Source organism: Ooceraea biroi, chromosome 9 (assembly GCF_003672135.1).
Source record: "Ooceraea biroi isolate clonal line C1 chromosome 9, Obir_v5.4, whole genome shotgun sequence".
Taxonomy (NCBI): Eukaryota; Metazoa; Arthropoda; class Insecta; order Hymenoptera; family Formicidae; genus Ooceraea; species Ooceraea biroi.
Genome location: NC_039514.1, coordinates 2,959,765 through 2,983,325, shown reverse-complemented (window position 1 = coordinate 2,983,325; position 23,561 = coordinate 2,959,765). Strand labels below are relative to the sequence as shown.

At 43.1% G+C, this 23,561-nt stretch overlaps 1 protein-coding gene, 1 long non-coding RNA gene and 2 other non-coding genes across 6 annotated transcripts in view; 1 reads left to right on the top strand and 3 right to left on the bottom strand.

Annotated features, from left to right (window-relative positions):
• Positions 1-11,332, bottom strand: part of LOC105276290 (nuclear pore complex protein Nup88) — a 60,604-nt gene extending 49,272 nt beyond the window's left edge. Inside the window, exon 1 of the mRNA XM_026972114.1 lies at positions 10,981-11,332. Coding sequence (XP_026827915.1) covers positions 10,981-11,190 — 210 coding nt within the window. The 5' untranslated portion in view covers positions 11,191-11,332. The remainder of the gene's footprint in view (positions 1-10,980) is intronic.
• A 184-nt stretch (positions 11,333-11,516) lies between these two features.
• Positions 11,517-23,561, top strand: part of LOC105276294 — a 380,772-nt gene continuing 368,727 nt past the window's right edge. For 2 of the 3 annotated variants that reach the window (XR_003406933.1, XR_002193050.2), the window contains exons 1-2: positions 11,517-11,668; positions 11,971-12,053. This is a non-coding gene — a long non-coding RNA (uncharacterized LOC105276294). Of the gene's footprint in view, positions 11,669-11,970; positions 12,054-20,508; positions 20,578-23,561 lie in introns of all 3 variants that reach the window. The other variant, XR_003406934.1, reaches the window with a different exon arrangement.
• On the bottom strand, positions 11,969-12,042 carry Trnat-agu. Its single transcript has one exon. It is a non-coding gene; the product is annotated as a tRNA-Thr (tRNA).
• On the bottom strand, positions 12,458-12,531 carry Trnan-guu. Its single transcript has one exon. It is a non-coding gene; the product is annotated as a tRNA-Asn (tRNA).

Here is a 23,561-nt window from a genome sequence, read left to right as displayed (position 1 = left end):
AGTCCGTTATTTACCTACTCGAGGTTTTAATTACCTACCCCCCAGTTCTCTACGGCGAACAGAAAAGTAATCTTGGAAGTATGTGAAAGCGGCCGGTGAATTCACGTAGCGAACGTTAGAAACAAAGTAGGTATATCGGTCTGAGCTAACCCCCTCTCTTTCTGTCCCTTAATGAATACAGAACCGAGTATGGTTGAGAAATACACTTTTGGTCGTAAACTTAGCGTCTACTTTCTTGCTTTGCAACACATACTATAGTAGATCCCTGTACGGATGAGTGAACGAGAGCGAGAGCGAGAGCGAGAGCGAGAGAGAGAGAGAGAGAGAGATTTACTGCACCATAAAATTTATTATACTAACATAAAGAACGCGCGTTGTTGTCCAATATTAATTTATCAAACTATTAAATATCAATAATAATAAATAGATATTATTTCTTCCATGAAGATATAACTGATCTATCAAATGTGCATCTGCTCCAACTGTTGTTCTCTGTACTCCAATAGTAACCGCGAGATCTTTTTATCCAGCTACATAGCCAAGTTTCCACTCTTGTCCCGACATCGTCCTCCTATTTTCTCAACGTGTGGAAATAACCTGGATACGACGAGCGTACCATCCGCGTGGAGTCTCCAGTGATTCGCATAAATCGCGCGTACGCCATAACCGTTTCCAATCGTAAGGCACAAACGGCACCGACGTTTCGAGCGAGAAGTCGCATAAACGAGTCAGCCAGGAGGGTAATAATACTTGTTTGTCCAAATGCGTGCAGCAACCGCGGCGAGAACCGATGCTGATGCCCCCGCAGATGCTGATGCCGCGCTGTATCGGAGTTACGAGCGGCATAAAAAGTTACAGTTACATTATAATAAGCTGCCGGCAGCATACGGGGTGCACGAGCCGCGCGAAAAGGGGAGAACGACTTCGCCGGCGAGTTTATACGTCACCGCACGGGGATGTAAATTCGTGCAGGGCCGCGCGGAAGAGCACCGCAAGTCCGCGATTTATTGTGGCGTAAAAGCGAAAGTCCCGATTATTGGCGCATTTAAAGGCTCGTAACGGGGGAGTTTCCCTGCCGCAAAGCGTGAAAGATTTTCGCCGTTAACCGAAACAGAACCAATTCGCGATATCGTGTACTACCTTCCCTGCGCTTTCATTCGGGATTTGTTTCGCGTTTGTATCTAGTCTAATCATTTGTACGTCATATTAAGCTAGCAGAAACACGTTATTTTTAAAAGATAGTTATGCATAATCATATTTATCATTATTTCATTATATGTAATATTTTCGATTATAAAATAATTTATTATATGTATGTTTTTCAATAAATAGGTACGTGAATATTTCACAAGATTTACGTTTTCCGTAGAGATATTAACGCAAAAGTCTCGAGATAAACTCGTCGATTACTGTCTATTGACTGATCGTAAGAATATACATACGTACTTGTCAGAATGCCGCGGTTACGGCAATCAACGCGATATGGTACATCGGCTGTACGACCGAGTGCGCGATATAAAGCGGCCGTTCGGCGGAACGAAGTCGGAATAAACGGAAATTACCGGGGCCATCTTGTAATTATACGGCTAATAGGAAGGTAATTTAGTGTCTCGAACTCGAGTTACCAGAGCGGCGTCGGCGTCGGCGGCCGCCGGTAGCCCGCGTCGGCGGCGGCCTTCGCGGAAAATTAAAATAATAAACGGCATCGTTAGGATTCATCATCTGATTTTAATTTCCATTCCGAAATGATTGCGCATTATCTCTGGGGCCGCCCCGTAACACCGTTTCTGGATTTACTGCTCGAGGGCTGAGCCAGACGTTCGCCCAGCTCGCTCGCTCTTCCTCCATCCACTTCAATTTCACCGTGTTCTTATTCTTTTAGCATTTCCTGCCCCCTCCTTCGTGCCATCTCCCTTTGGCGATTTTAATACCGCGACGGTGAGAGAGCTGGATGTCGGTGCGAGATTCGATCAAAACTTGCGACGTTCCACCTTGATCGGCATATTAATCGAGATAAACTTCCATTAGTTTGATTAAATTGGTATTTTTATACTTGATTTGAGTGGTAGAATCATAACATTTACGCCACTTATCGTATCTATCTCAAATGAAAAATGCAATAAAGTTTTGGATCCTCGTTACGAGTTATTGTCATCTACATTGGACATGAGAGCACAGGGATGAGTGGAGTTGCTACTTGCATACGCTTCATGTGTGTCTCATAAAACGCATCAATAAATTAAAAGCTCGTTCGCTGTAGACCGTTGTCACATTCGCCATTAAAGTCGTTGCGGCAGATTAAAAATTATACATTCATAAGTCGGCCGCTCTATTTTGCGAATTATATGGTATTGCGTTTTTTCGCCAGCCGTCGCACGTTAATTGCCTTACTAATCTTACTTATCGAAAAGGTTAGAGACAATGAAAACTGATGAAAAAGGTAAGTTATTGTTTCTGTTTCTTTTTTATTTTGTATGCAATCGTAGTCCCATTTTTACTCAAGCGTAGCGTAGCAGTCAGTATTGAAAAAGTTCAGCGCGTTGTCGTGGATTTCTAATAAACTTCGCAGAGGGTGACGTTGCCTTCCCAATAAAAGCGTGCCGATAAAGCGGTCAACTTCGTCGACTTTGTCGCTATTACGACAGTTACACGGTTGTTCGTCGGGCGCAGTCAACGTTTTATGATCCCAACGTGTAAAACAGCACGCTTTAACCAGCCGGTTTTTTCCAGAGAGTAATGAAAGCGGTCGTTTCGGTTAACCATTTTTCAATATTTCGTTTGCATTTATACGGCGGCATGAATGTTTCAAGGATATATCTCGATGGAGATTTGAAATTTTCATCTGGAACACCGATTATTTGCGCATCCGCTTGGAAATTATGAAATAAAATACCGTCAGCTATATGTTAATATTATTTTCAAGTGCCGAAAGTATATATATATATACATATATTCACTTTTTATCTCGTTTCGATCATTCTCTCTAAGCATCGGTTTCATTGTTTAACGGTAAAACGAAAAGCATATTTCCGTCCTCCTTTTTGCCGCAGCGGCGTTTTAGATGTCGAGCAAGCGCTAATTATATTTCTGGCGGTGTTACGTTGTCATGCGGAAAAAATATTTTAACGCCCGTATTTTTTTCCCCACCGTGGGCGATCAAAAAACTCGCCGCGGTGACAATGTCGCGTGAAAAAATTGCGGTCGACAATTTTTTTTCGGAATCCCCTATCATCCCTCGTTCGTTTCTACGAGCTGCGCGTTATCACGATCGTTACCGCGGCCGAGATACACGCGCGGCCACGCATCGGACGATTTTGGAAAATAAAGTTTATCGCCTTCGCAGCCCCGCTGCGCCACCACGCTGCATAATGGGGTGTCCGCCGACGAAACGTAGAAAGTATATTACCAACGCTCCGGCTCGCCGCTCGTAGGAGCTGACATAATTTTTATGTGCGCCCGCTGCCAGCTTCGCGCCCGCCGACGAATACGGTGACGCTGGCGGACATGTTCCGGACCGGTAGGACAGAATTTCCTCGCGTTGACTCCTGATTTAACGCGTGTTCCTACGCGCGAGCTGTAATAACGCTTTGTCACATCAGGCGTGGAACTTAAATCAGCGTGCTCAAATGTACTCGCGGCGTAACGACGAATAACACAGCCCTCGTAAATGCGCCGCAACTCGAGCTGAACGACGCATCACTTCTCATACCTTTTTACATTCAATTGGAACATCTAGTCACGAGTTGTTCTTTTATTCACAATGGAATATTAAATTCACAAAATTATCAGTTGATACAAAGTTATTTGTAACGGAAAACGAATAACGATATAAGATACCTGCGCTATGTATTGTAAGAAATATTAGTTATATCTGCATGTGCATCCGCATCTACATTCTCTAATGTCATTTATCGAGTAATTTATTCGACGATTGCGTGCAAATCTCGGCGGCGAAAGGCGCGAAAAAAAAATAAGAAAAGAAACGGCACCATGAATACTGCCGGAAGCATAAAGTTCCCTATCGGTGCACCACTATCATGGCGGGTCCGACGTAGCTGTCCGTGTCGGCCCCCCTAAATCTTCCTCTTTGCCGGTGTCGCCGGCCGAGGATACGAAACTTCGGAATACCTCGGCAAAGGAGTCCGATTGTCTACGGGTGTACAGTTAGGTAAGTGGCTAATTAACATTACAACTACCCACTAGGAGTTCTCCTGGTTCTCACCACCGCCAACGACGACGACGACAACGCAGTCGTGGTTCCTCGCTGACGACGATTCTCGCGCTCGCGCGCTCATAGTTGCGTAATTTAAGTGTGCCACCGAAGACACGGTTTCACCGCGCGACGCGCCGGGCATTATCATGGTAATTTGTTAGAAACAAACATTATAATTCGAGGAGGCCGCAGCGACAGCGGTAGCAGGAGGGCACACGAGTCGGTAGCCGCTTTTGAGGGGAGGAAGAGGGTGGGAATCTGTCGTCGGTGTTGTCGGTCGCGGGAGTGGCCGGGGTCGTCCGGAGGGCGACGTGGCAGCGAGAGCCCCGAAGAAAGGGGGACGTCGACGGGGGTTGGTGCGAGAACCGCGGGCAAGGGTTGAGACTTGGTACCCAAGTTAAAGGCGTAAGATCTGCCGTGTTTTGGACAGTGTCCATTGTCTCGGGGTTATTTATTAGAGACGGCGCCGCTGGCTTCGCCTTCTCCTCCTCGACGAGGAGGCGAAGACCGAGCTAAGATGGCGCGTTACGGCATATAACGGCGCCAGGATTTATATCTTGGTCCTACACTACCAAGACGCTATTATGCCACCATCGTGGCCGGAACCCTGACCCCCTCCTCGGTGAATCCTCAACGCTATAGGTGTCCGGGGATCCTCTGTCCGCGAGTCCTCATCGTTGGTGATTCAATGGCGATTAAGGCGTTTCAAATGGGCTTTCGGCTTTCGCCGAGCGATATGTATCGGACGTAAAATGGAAATAGCTCGGTGATTCCGTGGACTCGCCCGAGAACAGTCTGAGAATTGCGGTTTTCATTGTTTCCATCAGACTCTGACAATCGAGTGGACGGGGAAAAGCAATGGTGGCTGTAAAATCTTCTCCTTCCGTGATTTTATTTCGCACATTATTCCCATAAATCTCAAAATTATATTTTCTTTCGAAACTAAATGGATAAATAAACACATTTTCTCTCAATCATATTCTGTATTCTGTTATATTAATAGATTATCGTTAAATCAATACTTGCGATCAATACCTGTACAATACTGCAGAATAATACACACTACTGTATAATAACATAATACGTGTGTCGCACGTATATATTATGTTACACATATTATATGTGTGTTAGATTTATATCATATAATTACATTGATAGAAAATTCTCTATCCTATATAAAAAAAGTATATCAAATAAGATATTCTAACAATAAAACAAACACAATGAAATTAACGATAAAATAAAAGAAAGTACGTTCTTCATCAAGACATGTAACATAATTTCCACACTTGCTCCCTAACATTGTATTTATGAATTCAAACTCTTGTGTAACATAGCACACGCAGTTACAGTCACGAAAGTTCAGACTTAAGAACGGTGTTCTAGGTTGCGCAGGGAACGAAGGAAAGAGAGTGCGAGAAAGGGAAGGAGGTCGGATAGATATCTTGAGAAGGCGGGGTAGCGGACGATGGAGATGTGGGGGCGATGGTTCCGACCAGCCACCGCTAAAATCCGTGCCGCGCGCCACTTCCTGCGCGAGGTGGAGCCGTGGAATTATTAGATATGCAACCGCGACGGCTCGCCTTCTACGGGCATTATTAAACTTAGTTATGAATGCCCATTAAAACTGTAAAGGAAATGCATTAGCCCGCCAAGGCGTCCCGCGGATGACAAAGCCACCCCCCGCGGAACGAGAGCCATCTACTTTGCTCAACCCTCTTCTTCATTCGTCAGAATAGACGATATGCTTGGTGATCGAGACGATCTCCCGGCGACATCGTTAAAAAATATTTATTATCAATGATCTATCCTTAATAAATACTATGATACTTCAATTATTGTAGATTAAATCGAAATTCAGATGTTTAATCTTTTACAAAATTTTCAGTTTCTGCGTTGCAATGCAAAAGAATCATTTTTCGAATACTTAAACATAAAGAGCTAGACATTGACTGGATGTGATTGCCAAAAGAGCAGATAATTGAAAAGAGAAAATAATTGTACATTTATAATAAAATCACCGTGTCGGATTGTAACTTTTAAAGGATACATCTATGAACTCCGAAAGTTCAAATTCTAAGCTTCATTATCTTCGCGACTGATTCCGAGACGCGTTGTTCGATGAAGTTACCAAAGAGCGAAATCTGTAGGTCTTTAGATTGCGAGTTTCAAGGCCTCGATTGCTTGGCTGTCGGTCGATGCGGCCCTTGGAAGACCAGTCGAGTTACAAAGACATGACGCTATCGCTAACACGAGGGCTGCTGCGCGAAGTCTGCGCGAAGGGTTATTAGCGCGAAATTATTGTCATTGCGGGATCCTCGCAGCCCTTTCACCGCTCATAGGCTATACACGCGACGATAATGGAGGCCGGTGGGTGCGCGCCCGGTTCCTTCCAAGACTAAGGGCGTATTCCGTATTTTAACGGGCAGCTTTGACAATGGACTACCGTCATTCTTGTATACGACTTCGCGGCTGCGAGAGATAAAGGTGCTAGTTCACGTAGTACACGAGCCACACATTCGCACTCTTACGCCTTGCGCCTGTATTGAGCATCCTACAGCAGTTCCTTGTTTCCGCCTCGGACGCCCAATAACATCGGCGATGTCGGTTTAAGCGCTTCCTTGACGATTCATTAAACTCTGTTCGTGGTACAGAACAATTTTTACGACCCGCATATCTCGCACCGTGCCGCGTGTAATTAATTCATGGTAGCGGTGCGCGTTACGGTTGTTAACATTAGGATTTCTTCACGACAGATTTCTTGACGAATCTGGAATTAACTTTATTGGGGGGGGAGAGATTTTATATTTCTCAAATATTCTCTGTGTGTGATTGAAGAAATTTTTGTAACAAGATTCCTGCGAAAATAAAGACTATGATCTCACTTGAAATTGGAAGAAAGGCGAAAAAAGAGGCTTGCGTTTCAATTTTAATAACAATTAATAAAAGAAATTATATATGACATGTTGAGTATTTAAGCACAAAGATACGTTCTTCACAATCGCTTTACTTAACACACATCCTCGATAGAGGCATAAGCGATGAATACGTCGGCGTCGACCGAATTTCCTGATAATCGTACGATTATCTCTCTGACGTGATGCTTTGGAGGGTGCGCATATCCCTATTAATAAATGAGTCAAAAGAGAGAGAGAAAGATCCTGCTAGCTAACATAGGGTTACCGCATTTTCGACATCTCCAAGAGTGTGATGCTTCGAGTACACGAACAGTCGCGGAACAGAGAAAGGAGCAAGACAGGACTGGGGGAACGTAAGGGAAGGGAAAATGTATCCGTGCCGGCAGTGGAACGAAATACGAATGCCGAGAAGAGGGATGCGCGAGAGGGCGGCCGATGTCTACCACAAAAGCCATTGTCCGCCACTTACTGAATTCGTCGAGCCTCCCTCGCTTCTACCCCGCTATATCCAGCGTGTACGGAGGTAGAGAAAGGGAGAGAGAGAGCTACGCGCGCCACCCGATGTAAAACACTTCCCGTGAATTTTATTGCTCTAGGTACCTCCTCGTATACCTCCACGTGCACGATGCGGCACCTAACCCAGCCAGGAACCGCCGGGACCAACCCCCGCGTTTGCTTATACGCTCGGGCGTGAATCTGACCGCGGGAACATTCAGACGTATACGCGCGCACACTTGCACGCACGCACGCACGTGTACGCATCCATATAGATACACAAGGAGAGAGCGGGATAGAAAGAAAAAGAGAGAGAGAGAGAAAGCAGTGTGCGCGAGCGCGCATACCAGTCGTACTTATTACTTGTATACACACAGAATGCGCTGGCTGTACGTGTATTTACCACCGACGGCGGGTAGGCGGGTCTCCACAGTTACAAATGTCACCGTAAAATTACTTTTTAATTATCGTCGAGAGGATTTCGCTTATTACGCGATATTCCGCTCCGCTCTGCTCCTGAGACGGTGGTGGCGGAGGTAGGAATTCGTCCGAAATTTTCTATTTTGTTCGCGCCGCTGACCCTCGACCGTCGCGGCGGCAAGTCCGGCACTTTTAATTTAGATAAGATTGCCCCTTTTATACGTCGCGAGGCATATAGAAAGCCTCATGTAAGCCCTCGGTTGGCATCGCATCGCGCTCGCGAATCGAAGTAATTCTCTTACCTTACCGTGATTACGATCGTCTGCGTTTCACGTCTTTAATCACGGTGGATCGCGTGGAAGAGATAGCGCGAAGAATCACAAATGATAACGTGGGCAAAACCGCATTGCGCAAGATTTCGACTCGTGAAAGTTTTGTTTTAATCAGATGCCTAGCAAAATGCATCTATGGTTCCCCGATAAACGTTCGCAATTTCGTCTTAGCAAACTGATGTTAGAAAATGTGACACGTATAATCCTCACGTCACCCCTTAAATCTAGCATCTTAAATGAACACCCGCTGAAAGCCGCATTTGTTTCCAGCTGCGAGTATCTTTGAAGATCTTTGAAGAGGAACACGTCGCAAATGGAAGTTCGGCCAAGAAGGCTCTCTTTCGTCCGCCGAATATTATCTCGGCGACAGCGCGGGTGATTCGTTTAGCCCGGCGGTAAATCCGCGAATTAAAGAACTTATTCCATTTGGGCAGCCAAAGGGGTGTGAACGCTTTCGCGTTCGTATTATCTCTCGGCCCGGCCGTAGGAGACGGGGAGACGGGGCAAAAAGGGAAAGAGAGCGTAACCGGCAGGAAGAACCGGCGCGAGGACGAAGGACGAGGGCCGGGGATGACCTGGCGAAAGGCGCGGGAGGCGGTGAGAGAGATAGCCCGACGGGAGGGAGAGTTAGAGAGAGACAGGACACGTTTAGACGTTCGTTCCGCTGGTAACAAAGATAACTCTATGCAATAAAAATGATTCAAAGTTTCCCGCGGCGGATGGCGGTTCCGATGGCGGAGCGGTTGACAATGGCGCGTCTTTGTCTCCGTCCCGCACCACGCCGCTGCCCCCCGACCCGCCGCCACTTTTGCCCACCGCCGCCCTCCGTCCGTATCCTGCGACACCTATCTTCCGGTTTAAAGTCCCGGCGTGCGCGCCAGAGAGGAACCTCGCTAACTTTTATTATTTACGACCGATATTTCAGCCAGGCCCGAGCGCATACACCCGGTAGCGAGCGAGCGCAAAGTGGCCGCCGCGCCGCGCCGTGGCGTCGACGCCGTTTAACGTAATCGACGCCTCCGGCGAGTCGCCGAGGAAAGATTAAAAAATTGTCCGATCTATCGCATCCCGTGCGTTGGCTCGTTAAGTTTCGTCAGGAATCTCGAATTATCGAGGATTTACTTGAACGCGTTTCGTCTTTCCCCGAGCTGTTCAAGTCACGAGGGTAACTCCGATTTCTGGCTTAAATCAATCGCGATCAACCACAGCGTAACGCAAAGCGAACGAAATATTACGTCATCGCGTTATTAAAACGACAGCTGAGTGAAATTAACCGAGTACACGGGGCTTATCGAATCAACGGATGAACGAGCGACGATCGGTACCGGGAGACCATCGGACCCTCCGTCCGCACTTACCTCTCCTCCTCCTCCTCCTCACCGCCATCACCCTCACGGGTACCTTTATCTACGTACGCGTACGCGCGGCGACCCTTTCCCCCGATGAAGGGTCTGAATTTGCATTTTATTCGCAGTCGTGGAACCGCGGGTCCATCCGTGCGGGCAACGCTTCTCCGCGGCGCGGACATTTATTTTAATTAAATTACTCCGGAGCGTCGAACAACCCATTTCCTATAAATTATCCCCTCGCCGCTCTTTTGCGCTCGCGCGCGCCGAGGCATTAACGTGCCCCGCTGATCCCGCGGTGCCATTGAAATGAAATAAAAGCACCAGCAAGAATGAAACGTACCGCTTGACCATTTTCGTCGCGATTCTACCGCCGCCACGCCGCTTCCCTTTCATTTACCGCGCAATCGTTTCCCGCAAGTGCGCCAGTAACATGGGCAAATTTCCTACTGCATTGAGGAATCCTTAGTGCCTCCGAGTCTTATCCTAAATGTTTATTTTTGCGATGATGTTATTCAAATCATGTGCTTAGAAAAATTAGATATATAATTAATAAGATAGTTGGAAAACTTATAAGCACTTAGGCTAGTGAGATTTAAGATATGTTCATATTTTGTATTTAGAGGATAGTGAGAGTGAAATTTAAAATATGTTTATATTTTGTATTTGAATAATAGTTTTTGTTATTTGGATCATTGTGATGCTTGGAAACTTCTTGAGATCAGTAGAAATAATCTTTTCTATTTTTACACACATGTTTCTTCCTCATATTCTATATATTTATTGCTATTTTAATCTTTCATATTCAATTTAACAAGAAATTTCTAATAATCAATAACATAAATTTGATACTCTTAATCAACTCTGATTATCTCATTGTACGTTTCACATGTGCAGACACATCATGTGTTTACCAGTCATGTGAAGAGAGCAATATAAACATGACACAAAATAGCACGTATCAGATGTCAATATAATCTTATGTCAACAAACATTTGATGAAATAATCCAACTTGTAAAGTTATCAAGTACCGGTGAAGGAACGCATTTAGCCTGGGAAGATAGCTATGTATATCGCTTGGCGCAACGCGCAGAAGAGCTGGGCGCAGGCGTTAGCAGCCGACGCGGCGTGTGTCGTTAAGGTTAGGTTGCACAAGCAACGCGCTGCCCGACGCAGTTCGCGGTATTTACGCGCGATATTTGGGAAAATAATCCTTCGACGATCAACGAGAATACAAATACGTATAAAAACTCACCTGATACGGGACGTCCTCGCCAAGCTTGCCGCGTGCCGCTGCGACGTTGAGCGTGAGAACACAGCACTTGTCGGCGTTCCACACGTACAGTACATTGTCACGTATCTCGAGGACGTTTCGCGTTTCCTTGGCGCCGCCTGACAAGCTTGCTCTGATATCCTTAAACAGCCGTTTCTCATTCAACAGTAACAGATCCGTGCACGAGGACATATTCGCGAACGTACACACACACACACACACGCTCGAAGAAGGTAACACGTGTCCGGTCACCGCACGAAGTTCGACTCACTGCCGCGCTACAGTTGCGAACTCTACCTGCAGTCAACTTCGTATGCCTCGATGCCTCGCGAAGTGACCGTCGATCTAGGCGCGGCGTTTGCTTCGATTAGTGTACCGCGAGATTTTACTTTCAAACGGAAACGCGGATGATCTTACGGCCGACTAAATTATTGAAATTTTCGTCGCGTCAACGATCCGTCAAGTACCCTCGTCGGTCGGTAAGTTGTACGCGTCTCACGAAACGAGCATTGATCGTGGCGCGGCATTCGGCTCGGACGGTTTATCGCGAAATTTTAGTATCCAATGTGACGAGCAAATGCGAACGATTAGATGCCATTTAAATGTGTAACGGTCGAACCAATCTCGGCGTGTAGCTTCGTGAATCTCGAGATCGCAATAGCACAAAAAGGTAAGATATCACTCACGTCATGACTATTGTCAGAATGTGGCGAACATTTATCAGTTGCTTGAGTTAAATAGAGTAACGTTGTTACTAGCTAGCTACGAGACTCACTAGTTTCGATTCAATAACGGTCAATTTGGATCGATACAGGTAGCTTTGGTCATGATATAAAGATTGCATATAGGATATACAAATAAATATATATGTGAGAATGTTTCTATTTTTACATTTTATATACATGATCAATATTTTTAAAATATCTGGTAAAATGAAAAAAAAATATGAAGCAAGTTTTGTCTTGCTCCTAGGCCCCGGAGGGATTCGAACCCTCGATCTCCTGTTTACTAGACAGGCGCTTTAACCAACTAAGCCACGGCGCCGTTGAAGGACAGTGAGTATCTACAATTTATCAGGGTCTCTGAAATCTTAACCTATTTTATACTTCGATTTTAAAAATGATCGTAATGTCTGTCGAATGGCTACTTCTGTTATACACGTATTGAATATTGTTTTATACATTATAAATATTATATAAAATTTGTTCTCTTATAAAGATTACAGTATTATAAATCTTTGATACTTGAAAAAAATATTTTTATATGTATCTTAGCAAAAAGCAATGTAAATTTGCAGTTATGTATTAAAATACTATTGAAATAAATTGTTTACTTGAATTATTATTTTACTTTTCATTACGTGATGTTTTTGATAAACGTGTAAAGCAGATAGTGCACACATAATATGATGCTTTTCTTATTTTTGTTTGTATAAATGTACGGATTTGAAAAAAAAGAACGCCCCCGGGTGGGCTCGAACCACCAACCTTTCGGTTAACAGCCGAACGCGCTAGCCGATTGCGCCACGGAGGCTCTTGATAACTGACCTCTTACTAGGCTCTATAAAAGTTAACGCATGCATATTGTGCGTCGTAAATGGTTTGTGTGATATTTAATTGAATCTAATTTAATGGAACATATCTCGCGGGACGCAATTTTACGATGTACAGAATCGAAAATAAGAAAGGCGCAAACTATTCTATCTATCAATGTACGTACGTATAATGCAAGAAAATGTAACTACGGCCCTTAAAATTTTTTGATCCTTTTTAAAGGATATAAGTGATGCAACGTTTGAATGGAAAGCTATGCAAATAAGATATCTATTAAATAATTAAAATTATTTAACAGATGTGTAATCATTATAAAAGAGAAATGATTGCTCTCCTCTCTCCCTCCCGATTGACCCCATTCATTATGCTTTTCTTGTGCAAAATGCGGGAGTCCCGTCAGTAAGATCTACAGATTACTCGGTACATGCAAAGTGATTTGCAATTCATTTTCCGATAACGACCGACGATGAATTATGCTGGAAACTAGTTTTAGAATACCACTACTAAGAAATGTTCGTACCTATAGATCCGTGGCATACCACGAATCGAACAGATGTGTCGACGCAAGAAAGCAGTCGCGATGAAATATCGCTTCGCGTTGGAATAAATTTGTTAGTCGAAGTTGTGCGTGCGCGGCGATAATACGTGCGCGTGCGCGCATACACCACACACGCATACGTACATACGTACATGGGAAACAGTCCGGCAGTTGTATCGAAACCATATACGGTTAATTAAATGGGGTCGGCTCATTAGTAACTGTCTATATGCAAGGCGATGGGCGAGACGCGATTGGAGGGTGGTCCCAAGGTGATTTATCCGTCACGATGGATCGCAGATGTTCGACTGGTATGCGACGCGGGTCATCACAATATAGTAATTAGGACGATAGCGCGTTTATATGCATGCAGAGTGAAAACGCACGCCCCGTTTGGCTGCATAAAATGTAGGTTGTAGAAAATAGCTGTTATGCAACATCGTGACAAAGAACATTGTTGATGTAATGATTCAAAAAAATAAGAAATCAAGTTTAAAACAGTGACGATATTTTAAATACTTTTTGTAGTATATTAAAGTCATGCTTTGTGTATGTGTGTGACATATTTATGTTCCTAAGTTATGGAAAGTAGGAAATATTAAGTATATTTTTAATCAAGTTGATTTAATTACAAGTAGATTATAGACTGAGGTGTAAATAGTCGGTACTTGAACAATTTGCTCGTGAAGCGGTATGCATTGTCATCGCAAAATTTCCTCTCAAAGATCGTCGTCGCGAGACCTTCCAGTTCGACCATGGTGACACTAACGATCTGTTTAAATTGTGCGTTTAATTACAAGTAAGAGACAGTCACCGCGAAATTTATCGGTCACTGTTACCGTCCCCTTCGTTCCTAATCTACGGAGCAGATATCCACGCTAAACAGAGGAGAACATATCCTTCGCTTGCAATAAGACGCTTCTCATTGCTTTTTAGTGCCTCTTCCCAGAGAAGCAATTAGATTTATCAAGCATGCATACGTATAATTTACTAATGTTATTACAGCAGTTGCGGCTAACATAATGCTAAATGCAACCCGTAGCACAAATCTAGCTTATGATTACGGTGTTTAATAGCTATTTTGTTTTCAAGTTAGCATATAAAAATGATTACTCATATCGTATCTGCATAAAAATGTTTATTCTAAAAAATCATGAAAAACGATTTAAGAAAAATCTGTTGCGTCTTCTTTCATATCTACATGAAAGATATGTTCTTTTCTGTACACACGATTGCGTATTCTCGAATTCTTATCGAAGAATTCTTGTTGTGCACAATACTGAGTGCTTGCATGCATCGTTACGGTTAGAGAATACATGGATCTCTTGCTTCTTATTGGATAGGAATTTATGGCCATAAATCTAACCGGTTCCCGTCGAGAGGTTGTGTGAGCTTCCTCCTGGAAGTTTACAATCCCTCTCGTTCTCTACCTGTAACCAACATCCGCTCCCTCTCTCTTGTTCGCGTTTTCCACCCCTTCTCGCCACGGAAAGCACGGTACTTTACAGGCCATGGTGGATGTCTATGATGAAGGTGTGCACGTTCTAGGATACGCTGTGCTTGTAACGATGTAACGGGTGAGCTTTGCACTGAGATCATGATGAATTCATTCCGAGTGCGAATTAACATCCGGTCGGGAGTAAGTTTCGCTAAATGCCCGGAAGAGAGAACGCACGCGAAACCAGCGATCATCAATATTCCATCACGGTAAACCAAAGTTGAGATGTAGCGAATTTTGTTTGCTCAAGAAATTGTCAGATTTTATTAATCGTTTCATTCGTGCGATGCAATTCATCACTGGTCCATGCATATCTGTTACGCACATTTCATTATATCGCGTTCAGATTACGTTCAGTAATTATGATATATTTGTTTTTTCGCGTAATGTACATTTGCTGGATTTTATTATTTAATGCTCGGACATAAATAATTCAAAAATTTTTTTAGAATGCGTGGGTTGCTAACCTTATAAGATAATGAAGATGCTAAATTGCATTTTTATTAAAATAAATTAATAGTTAAGTTATTTGCAAGCGAAGGTGTTGCAAGATTTATGTACACATTATGGAAAACTTAATCCGAGCTTAAAAAGCATGGTATAATACTGAACAGATCGTCGGAAGCATCTGTAGTCGATGTCACGACGACATAACAACGGTTATCGGATTCGTTGTCATAAGCGCGACATCTCTCCGCTGTTCTTTGGTTCGTTTTTCTCGTTCAATTAACTAATGGCCTGCAGAATGAAGAGCACGGTAGAACGGATCACGAACACCCGGTAGACAATACGTCTTGGCACTCGTAGGTCATTGTGGCGTTGAAAGGGAGTAACTTATAGGGGCATTGGGAATTACCAGTTTATTATTAGGGAGATAGCATAGAGGGCCAAGATCAGGGGTTGCTGTTAATTCTCCTAACACTTGGCTCCCTGGAGAGAACACGCTGCCTTAAGACTTCCTCCTTCTCGGCCCATCCCACAGCACGGCCGACATCTTGAATCGCTGCCGTGTTAATTAGTACGACTTTAAACGCGCCCGCATGCGGTAGCAATCGGGATTCTCTGAAATGATTTCGGCACCACCCTCTGAAAGATGTTGAGGTCGATACGCAGTCTTGGGGGGTGAAAAATTCGCCGGTGATTGCGATGCTTCTGAAGAATTCAATTTCCAGCGCGATCGTTATGTCTCGTCGGGTGATTTGAGATGTAATCACGTAGACGATTCAACCTGATTCAATTTCTGGTCCAAGTTGCCTGTCAAGAGAAACGCTTAAAATTTTATGGGAAATAATTACATACCCATATATACATATGCACATACACTTTGATTTCAAAATATTTATTATGCAGGTAGAGTAATTTATATTTTTATCTTTCTTTGGCACTATTGAAGATGTTGCAAAAAGAATATATGATACGATAAAAACATCCATAAATCCATATTTGTATATAAATTAATTATTTAGTGCTTCGGACACGCCTCGTTTCTGAATGAGGAATAGAAGATAAAATATCTTTCGCCACCCTCTGTAATCCAGATACGAAGGCGAAGCGTTTTCGGAGGCTCGGAAAGACGAGTCAGCGGGGCTTTGACGTATGGAAGATGTCAGTTGCGGGCTGGCACAGTGGTGTCGTCGATTCGTCTTCCCTTTAGCCGTCTTTCGCGAATCCTTTCTCTTCAGCTACCCTTTACGTTATATAAATGGTATTCGCATCTGGTAGCCTCGGCCACTGGCAAAATTTTGTCAGTCTCAGATTGTTCTATTTTCGGGGCTCTTTGATTTATCAATTGGTTTCTTCGGGCTTCTCGCGGAGATTGGATCCTCTAGATTTAATCCAACGTGTTAGTGGCTAGCCGAATGGAGATAAAATATTGCACTTTGACTATTCCTGATTTTAGTTTTCTGCAATCTCTCTCTCTCTCTCTCTCTCTCTCTCTCTTTAATATCAGTGAAATTTATAGAAAATACGCGAAATAAAAGATAATGCAGGTCTAGGAATTTGATTAATTTCTAGAAAAGATCCAAATTAATTAAGGATATTATTGAAGTTATTGTTATTATAATAATCTTTGACACACTCATGCTAGTCTGGTCCATTGCATTTAAAAGCAAATGATATTGACTGACGTGGTAAGTGGTCGCGTTGCATTCGTAACAAGATTATAAGAACGAAACTGCATAGATGTTTATAGGTTTTTACGTGCCGAAAAGTTCCCGAGGAGCAGCCCCCATGGCTCTCTTCAGAAGGCCGTAACGAGGTCGACTGGGCTAACTATGCCGATAAATCAGCAGCCTTAATGAAAATGTGGCGCTATCCGTTGCAAGAGCGCTGAACGAGCGGTCCTACCTCCCCGTTCGCCGTTTAAATGAAATGAAAAGAACGTGCAGCACTGGAAAATACCCTCCTAAAAATATCAAGATAAGAGCGAGTCTCGGCGATGAGGAGCCCTGTCCGGGATGAGAGATGGGGGCAGCTCGTTTCGCAGGAGAGAAAAACGCGCGTAATTACGAAAACGCGGTATTTCTATGAATGCTGGACAAACTTTCGCGTCTGTTGATAATCTATGTTGCAATGCTGTGAGAATTTAGCCTATTTTGAATGTATTTTGAACGTACGCATTTCAATACATCTATAATATCATCTATAATATCGTCTGCGTAATTACAAGATTTAAGAAAAAGAAGTAGGTGATATCCTTTTTGCTTCAAATTATCAATAATATGTAGTAAATCGTTTTCTTTCTCTTAGCTTTATGAACAAATATTAAAATAACTAAATTTCATTACTTGCCCAAAGCAATGCGAATAAGCAAAATGCAAGCAGTTGCAGTTGCATCCTTTAGAATTTCTTGCATTCGCAGAGATATTACATTAATTCGGGGAGCACTCGTACATGAGAAATATTATTTTTATAAAAGAGAAGTAGATATCATAAGAATGAAGAGACATTCTTTCCCCTTTGTTGCATTTAGAAATATAAAACATGATATAGCATATGCTGCTCTATGCGCAGCGGCTACATACGTGTCCAACGTGTATAATGTCTCCTACGTGTGCTATAATTACGACGGCCGCGAGCGTACCCAAAAACAAGTTTGTAATCGTGAAGGATGAGCGAAGACGACCCTCGCGGCTGTGCGGCAAAGAGGCGAGCCTGTGTCCGATAATATATGTACAATATTTTTAATTGTTGACGTTAAAATGTGCTCCCTTGGTTTTTTCTCGTTAACGTGACGTTGGAGGGTCCGAAAACTGGCTCGCGTCACGTTTTCGGCCGAGCCCTCCGAGTTATTTATTTCACGCTTAAAGAATCACCCACCGCGCGTCCATACATACTGCCGTTGAGCACCGTCATATGTAGACGACTTTGGACAGACTGTCTTCTGCATGCGTGGAAAAAATCTGACGCGCAAGCGGAAGATTCGAGGAAAATATCGTGGTAATTAAACAATGACGCGAGTTGTGAAAAACATCGAGTAAACGTTTCAATGATATGGATCAACGCAGACATAAATCAAATTTTTTCATCTGCCTGCTATAATTTATATGCATATTATTATTTAAATTTATGTTTTAGGTATATTATTTTAGTTTTTTATTTATTTGTTTTTATAATATCAATTCTCGTAGACCGACAATCAATCGTTTTAAGAAAGGCAATTACCTTTTTTATGACAAAATTGTATTCTGACGCAGTTTGATTATGAACGCGTGGGGGCGTTCAGCTTTACTATTCAAAAATTATGTACCCCTCAAACATCTTTCTGTACGATTACGCGAGATACGATCGAAAGAAGTGAAATCGGAGAAGGCCATTGTCGAGACGTATTCATATTGGGCTCCTACATTTTGCATGTGATTCGTACACAATGCGGTCCATCGGAAGCTGTCGTCTACTACTTCCGCTATCTGACTGCGGCACGTCTGCCGGTCTGTTTCCCCTCTCTTCATCCTGCTTCAACAAAATCGCGACGTATATACGCACATACATATATTTATTCCTATGAAAAAATATGAGAGCCTTGTTCGGCGAATCCCTCCAGTCGCGCGTTTAATGTTTACTCTGTATTGAGAAAGCGACTCGGAAAATAGAATTGGTTCCATTTGCAAGGAATAAACATTAATTTATCAATACTCACCCTCTCTTGATTTGTGAAAAACGTGGTAGGTAATATACAATAGAGGTAATACAAATTCGGAAAATACATATAGTATTTCTTTACATCCCTATGAGTGCGCAGAATTGGCAGAATTAATTATTAATAACAGCACGATTTATTAAAAGATTTTATTATCAACTTAATCCTACAAAAACGATGCATCACGATATCGCATTATAAATCGGAAATTAATTAGCAAAGTGTCTAGCGGTCGTAAAAAAATCTAATATAATCAAGTATCGCAGAGATAACGAAAAAACAGATTGAGATTGAAATACCGACGTTTGCGTGGAATCCGTTGATCATACATGGTCCTCGACATAAACGACATATACTTACTACACATATCTACATCTCTATTCCGAAGGCACGTGTGGTTCAGAAATGTTTTACCCTAATTACGAGACGATCCTGATTAAATATATATTCTAGTAAATTCTCTCGACCGTCTGTCCTCCTTCCGCCCTTGCCGCTCGCTATCTCGTACATACACACGCGCGCAGTTGTCACGTAATGGAATATATTCGTTACCGCGATATGATAACGGGCCGTCGTAAGTCAGAGAATCATATTATACCGTGGAGCGTTCCTGGTCGCGAAGCATAACGTGATTTTTCAATTTATTAAAGTCGACGCACGTTTGTAGAACTCCCGCGCGACGAACGCAGCGTAGATAAGGACAAAATTTATGGTCCACCTATTGGAAATGCGATGAGCGCTCTCGCTAATGAATCGAATCCGGATAGCTCCGGGGGGGATGAAGAAGTCGCGCTGTGCGCGCATATAAATCAAGAACAAAGCACGGCAATAAACCGGCTAACACGGCCGGAAGTGCGTCCACGTTCGCGCTTTATCACTGCTCGATCTCATTAAACGTGAGTGCTTGCGGTTCCGGATCGCCGATGCGATCGACTCGCTCTTTGTCAATTGTTGCCGACACCTTGGCGAATTTGAGTCTAATTACCTTAGTGCGAACGTATCATTGGGGAACGGACCGAATTGGGGTGTGCGTGAACTGTGCGATTGTCAGTCTGTGCAATTTAATCGCCGCAAACACTTCTTTCGTTTGTGTTTATGAAAATGCGTTTATGATAATGAAAACAAATATCGATAAATATCGTAAAATAAAATTTACTTGCGTTATCTTAAGGATGAATTAATTAATGAATATGTAATTCCTTAATTACCGAATGACAAATTTACTTGTAAGACCATTATGTATGCCGTATCGTCGAGAAATGCGAGAAGCGATCCCAGGCAAGCGTTGCCGTGCATTTTGCGAAATGTGCAACGAGACTCGTAGAATCGCTGTCTCATTTGCGGAATGCAAGAACGCCTTTTCTCGCTGCCGACGTGCCGCGTACGTGCACGTGGACACACGGGAATGATAAACGATCATGGGGGGTCGATCGGGTATTGGCATGCCATGTACGCGCAGGGTCATATATATGAATCGCGTCCCCGGGGCCGTATCTTACGGGAATACGAAACATTAATGGACAGATGCGTTTTTGTCGACGGGAACGAATGGTCCGTGGCCGCGTGTCGATTTATTCTCGACGAACGATTCTGTCACGGAGGACACATCGAAGGTACGCCGCGAAACCATTACGACAGGAACATTTTGATTATTTTGTTTTCGTGAAAAATGTTTCCGTAATTGCGCGCCCGTTGTTTGGACACTATTCCATTAAGAAATAAATTAACGTGACTAGCATCGAGCAGAGATGATTTATCAAATGAATGTTTTCTTTTTCAGCAAAAGTAACGTAGTAAAGTGGTTACGATCGTTCGATTTTCTCTCCTGGTGTTTCAAGAGAATCTTAAGGTAAAATAATTCTTCTGAATTATTCTCTCAAAACGTTCGTAGAGAAATGAGCGCAGGTCGTCGCCCGCGAGATATACGGGGACGTGTTTATAAAATTTTCTTGCGTCTGACGTGTTGAAAATTAAAAAAAAAGGAATATACGCGGCGTTTTTCGCCGAGAGAGCATTCTTTGTGGCTCAAAGGTTTCGCTCAAATAGTCTGCAACAATGCGTCGCGCACACTTCAAATTGCCAGCATACTCGAGGTGAGGGGTATCTGCGCTATGCGCGCGAGAGGCGGTATTGCGAGGCAAAGTACTCCGGCGCGTAACGAGGGGTGGCTGGATATTTGCATAATGATTGCAATTATTATTGCCTTACCGCGCGTAATCTATAATGCAGTTCAAACGATAACCGCCAATGCATCGGGGACACGAGAAAGGCCCGTTAACATTCCCAGAGCGAGAGCGCTAGTGCGACGGTGGCCCTCACCCATTAGCAAGTGCCGACGAGACACCAACACATTGCCGGATATCGGCATCGTTGTGTATCCACGGTATATGCTAGATTAGCTGTCCTTAATGTTGTTCTTATCGCGGGTCCGGCGACGGTTGTGATTTAAACCGGGAAAATCACGGCGAAGCGATAAATATGTCGTTTCGTCTTCATGACCGTGTAGCCATTTTGTATGCCTGATGACAATCGGGCGAATTAAACTCTCAAGCCAATTCGCACATTTATGTCGAACTATCCACGACGAAAATATCATAGTGTAATTCTTATTTCTTGGTTTGAAATAGCAGTTTTTTAATTTCTCGTATATTGTTAGGAAAGAATTGCAACATGTTGTGACACTATCATGTTTTGCTGCATTCGTAGTTTCCAATTTTTATATTATTACGTGTATTACTAATTATGATAGGATTGAGTGTAATGTATTAATATTATGAGCATTTAAAGTGAGACTGATGTAGAACCAAAAAGATTACATTCAACATTTCCCTTCGTTAAATGTCAGAGTATTTTTTTGCACATCGCAAAATGTGATAATGTTCTTTAATTTTCGTAGATTAGCAGAAGCAGTCGCACGGTGCAGGCATCATCCCCGAGTCGGTAGGGTAGATACCCCCAGTAAGAGGTGAGGGGTCGCTAGCCGACCGTCTTCTTATCGACTGGAAGCTCCATGCAAAACGGCTCGCTGACTCCCCGACAGAAAGGGGTAGCTGCGAATTGCCGCCGTCGATTTGAACGGCCGTAAGGTCGACGCCTTCGGGCGGACATCGGCCGCGTGATCTCGGCCGATTCCGGATAAACGGGCAACCCCGTAATTGCATAAGTTATGATTGCATCGAACGCGTACCGTGCCGTCTCAAGAAATCGGTTCTTGGATCTCATATTCCTGTTCATGCGTGACTGCCTGCCGATGTATTGCGCTCAGCAATATCAGAAGCACGTTATTGCGCTCAATTCCACTTCTGTAATGCGAGGAAAGAAATCACAGGATCCGATACGAATATTCGAATATTGCGAGTATATAAAAGGGGATTTTTTTTGTTCTCCAGTATTTGTCAGTTATCTTGATCACAAATGATCTCCAACATCTTGATATCTCGATATTATTGGAAGAGACTGATGATATCAGGTATTATATTTGAAAGATTCGTAAATTTAGAATACACAGTTTTTCTATTCAATATATGATATATTTGTCGTTTATCTTGGAACTTTGTATTGATTATAATATAATTCCATATTATAGAATATATGCTATTTCAACAGCGAGGTATTTTTCTCAAAGATAGTGTTCTTAATTTAAAATTCATACTTACATACATTTTCGTATTAAGTAAGAAACACATGCTTTTTTCGACTTTGTTGTGCTTTTCACACAACGTGAAAATTATTTGCTACGTGTTTTCTGCACTAATGTCATTCTTTAAACGCAAGCTTCTTTGTTCACTCAAGATTACAACGCGTATCGATAGAAACGAATTCTTCTTACAAATCTTCGATGTAAATCGGTGTTTCGATACATACGCATACGCACGTTCCTTTTGTTATGGAATCCCTATGTGAATTATGACCACCCAATAGAGGGAATCCCCCGCGAACGGTATATTGGATTCGCGATCGCGATACGCATTTCGCGTGCTTCGTGATACTCAAATTTCAGCCGGTAAATCACGGCTGCTAGCGCGGTGCAACTTTGAGAGGGTCGAAAGGAACTTATGATCTCTCGGGTCAAACACGAATGCCGAATCATCATTCCTCTTTAAAATCACGGCTACGTCATAACCGTTTAACATATAATAAATCTTTTAGGCTCGAAATATTTATCATTTAAATAGCATAATTCTCCATGAAATCTCATAAGCTCCACTCTACAATCATCTTCTATTACATATATGAGATGCATGGACTCCAATTCGTGAGTTAAGAAAATGTGAATGGAATGTAGTTTGCAAAAATAAAAAACGTATGAGTTTTAAGTTATTTTATTATTTTATTATTATTACAAATTATGGAGTATTTTTATTCATTTATGAATTCTTTGTAACATAATGGGAGCGCAGCAATGCTAACCATCATTGCCCATCGCAGTATCGGCCCTCAATAACCTCGATACAAAATTCTTTTCACGTCGCCCTCCATGGCTAGGTATAGGAAATATGTGAAAAGCTCGCCGTCCGATTCAACTGGCGCAATGTTAGTCGAGGCGCCCTTTCTCCGAAACACACGAACAGCGTTTGCGGGGTGCCTATAAACCCGGACCACCGTTTGGCTTCCGCTCCCCTCTCTCATCCTCGTGTAATGAAACATAAATTATTCAATCGAAATCAGCTGCGAACCGCCGAGCGTCGGCGTCTGCCACGACGTCGGTACTTTCCGGTCAAAAGCAGCCCTTTAAACCGAAACCCTCGATCTCTGCTGTGAGGAAGGCGATGAAAGCGAAACGACCGCAGCAGACCTTTGCTTTCTTTTTTTACGTATGTATTTCGAACGATT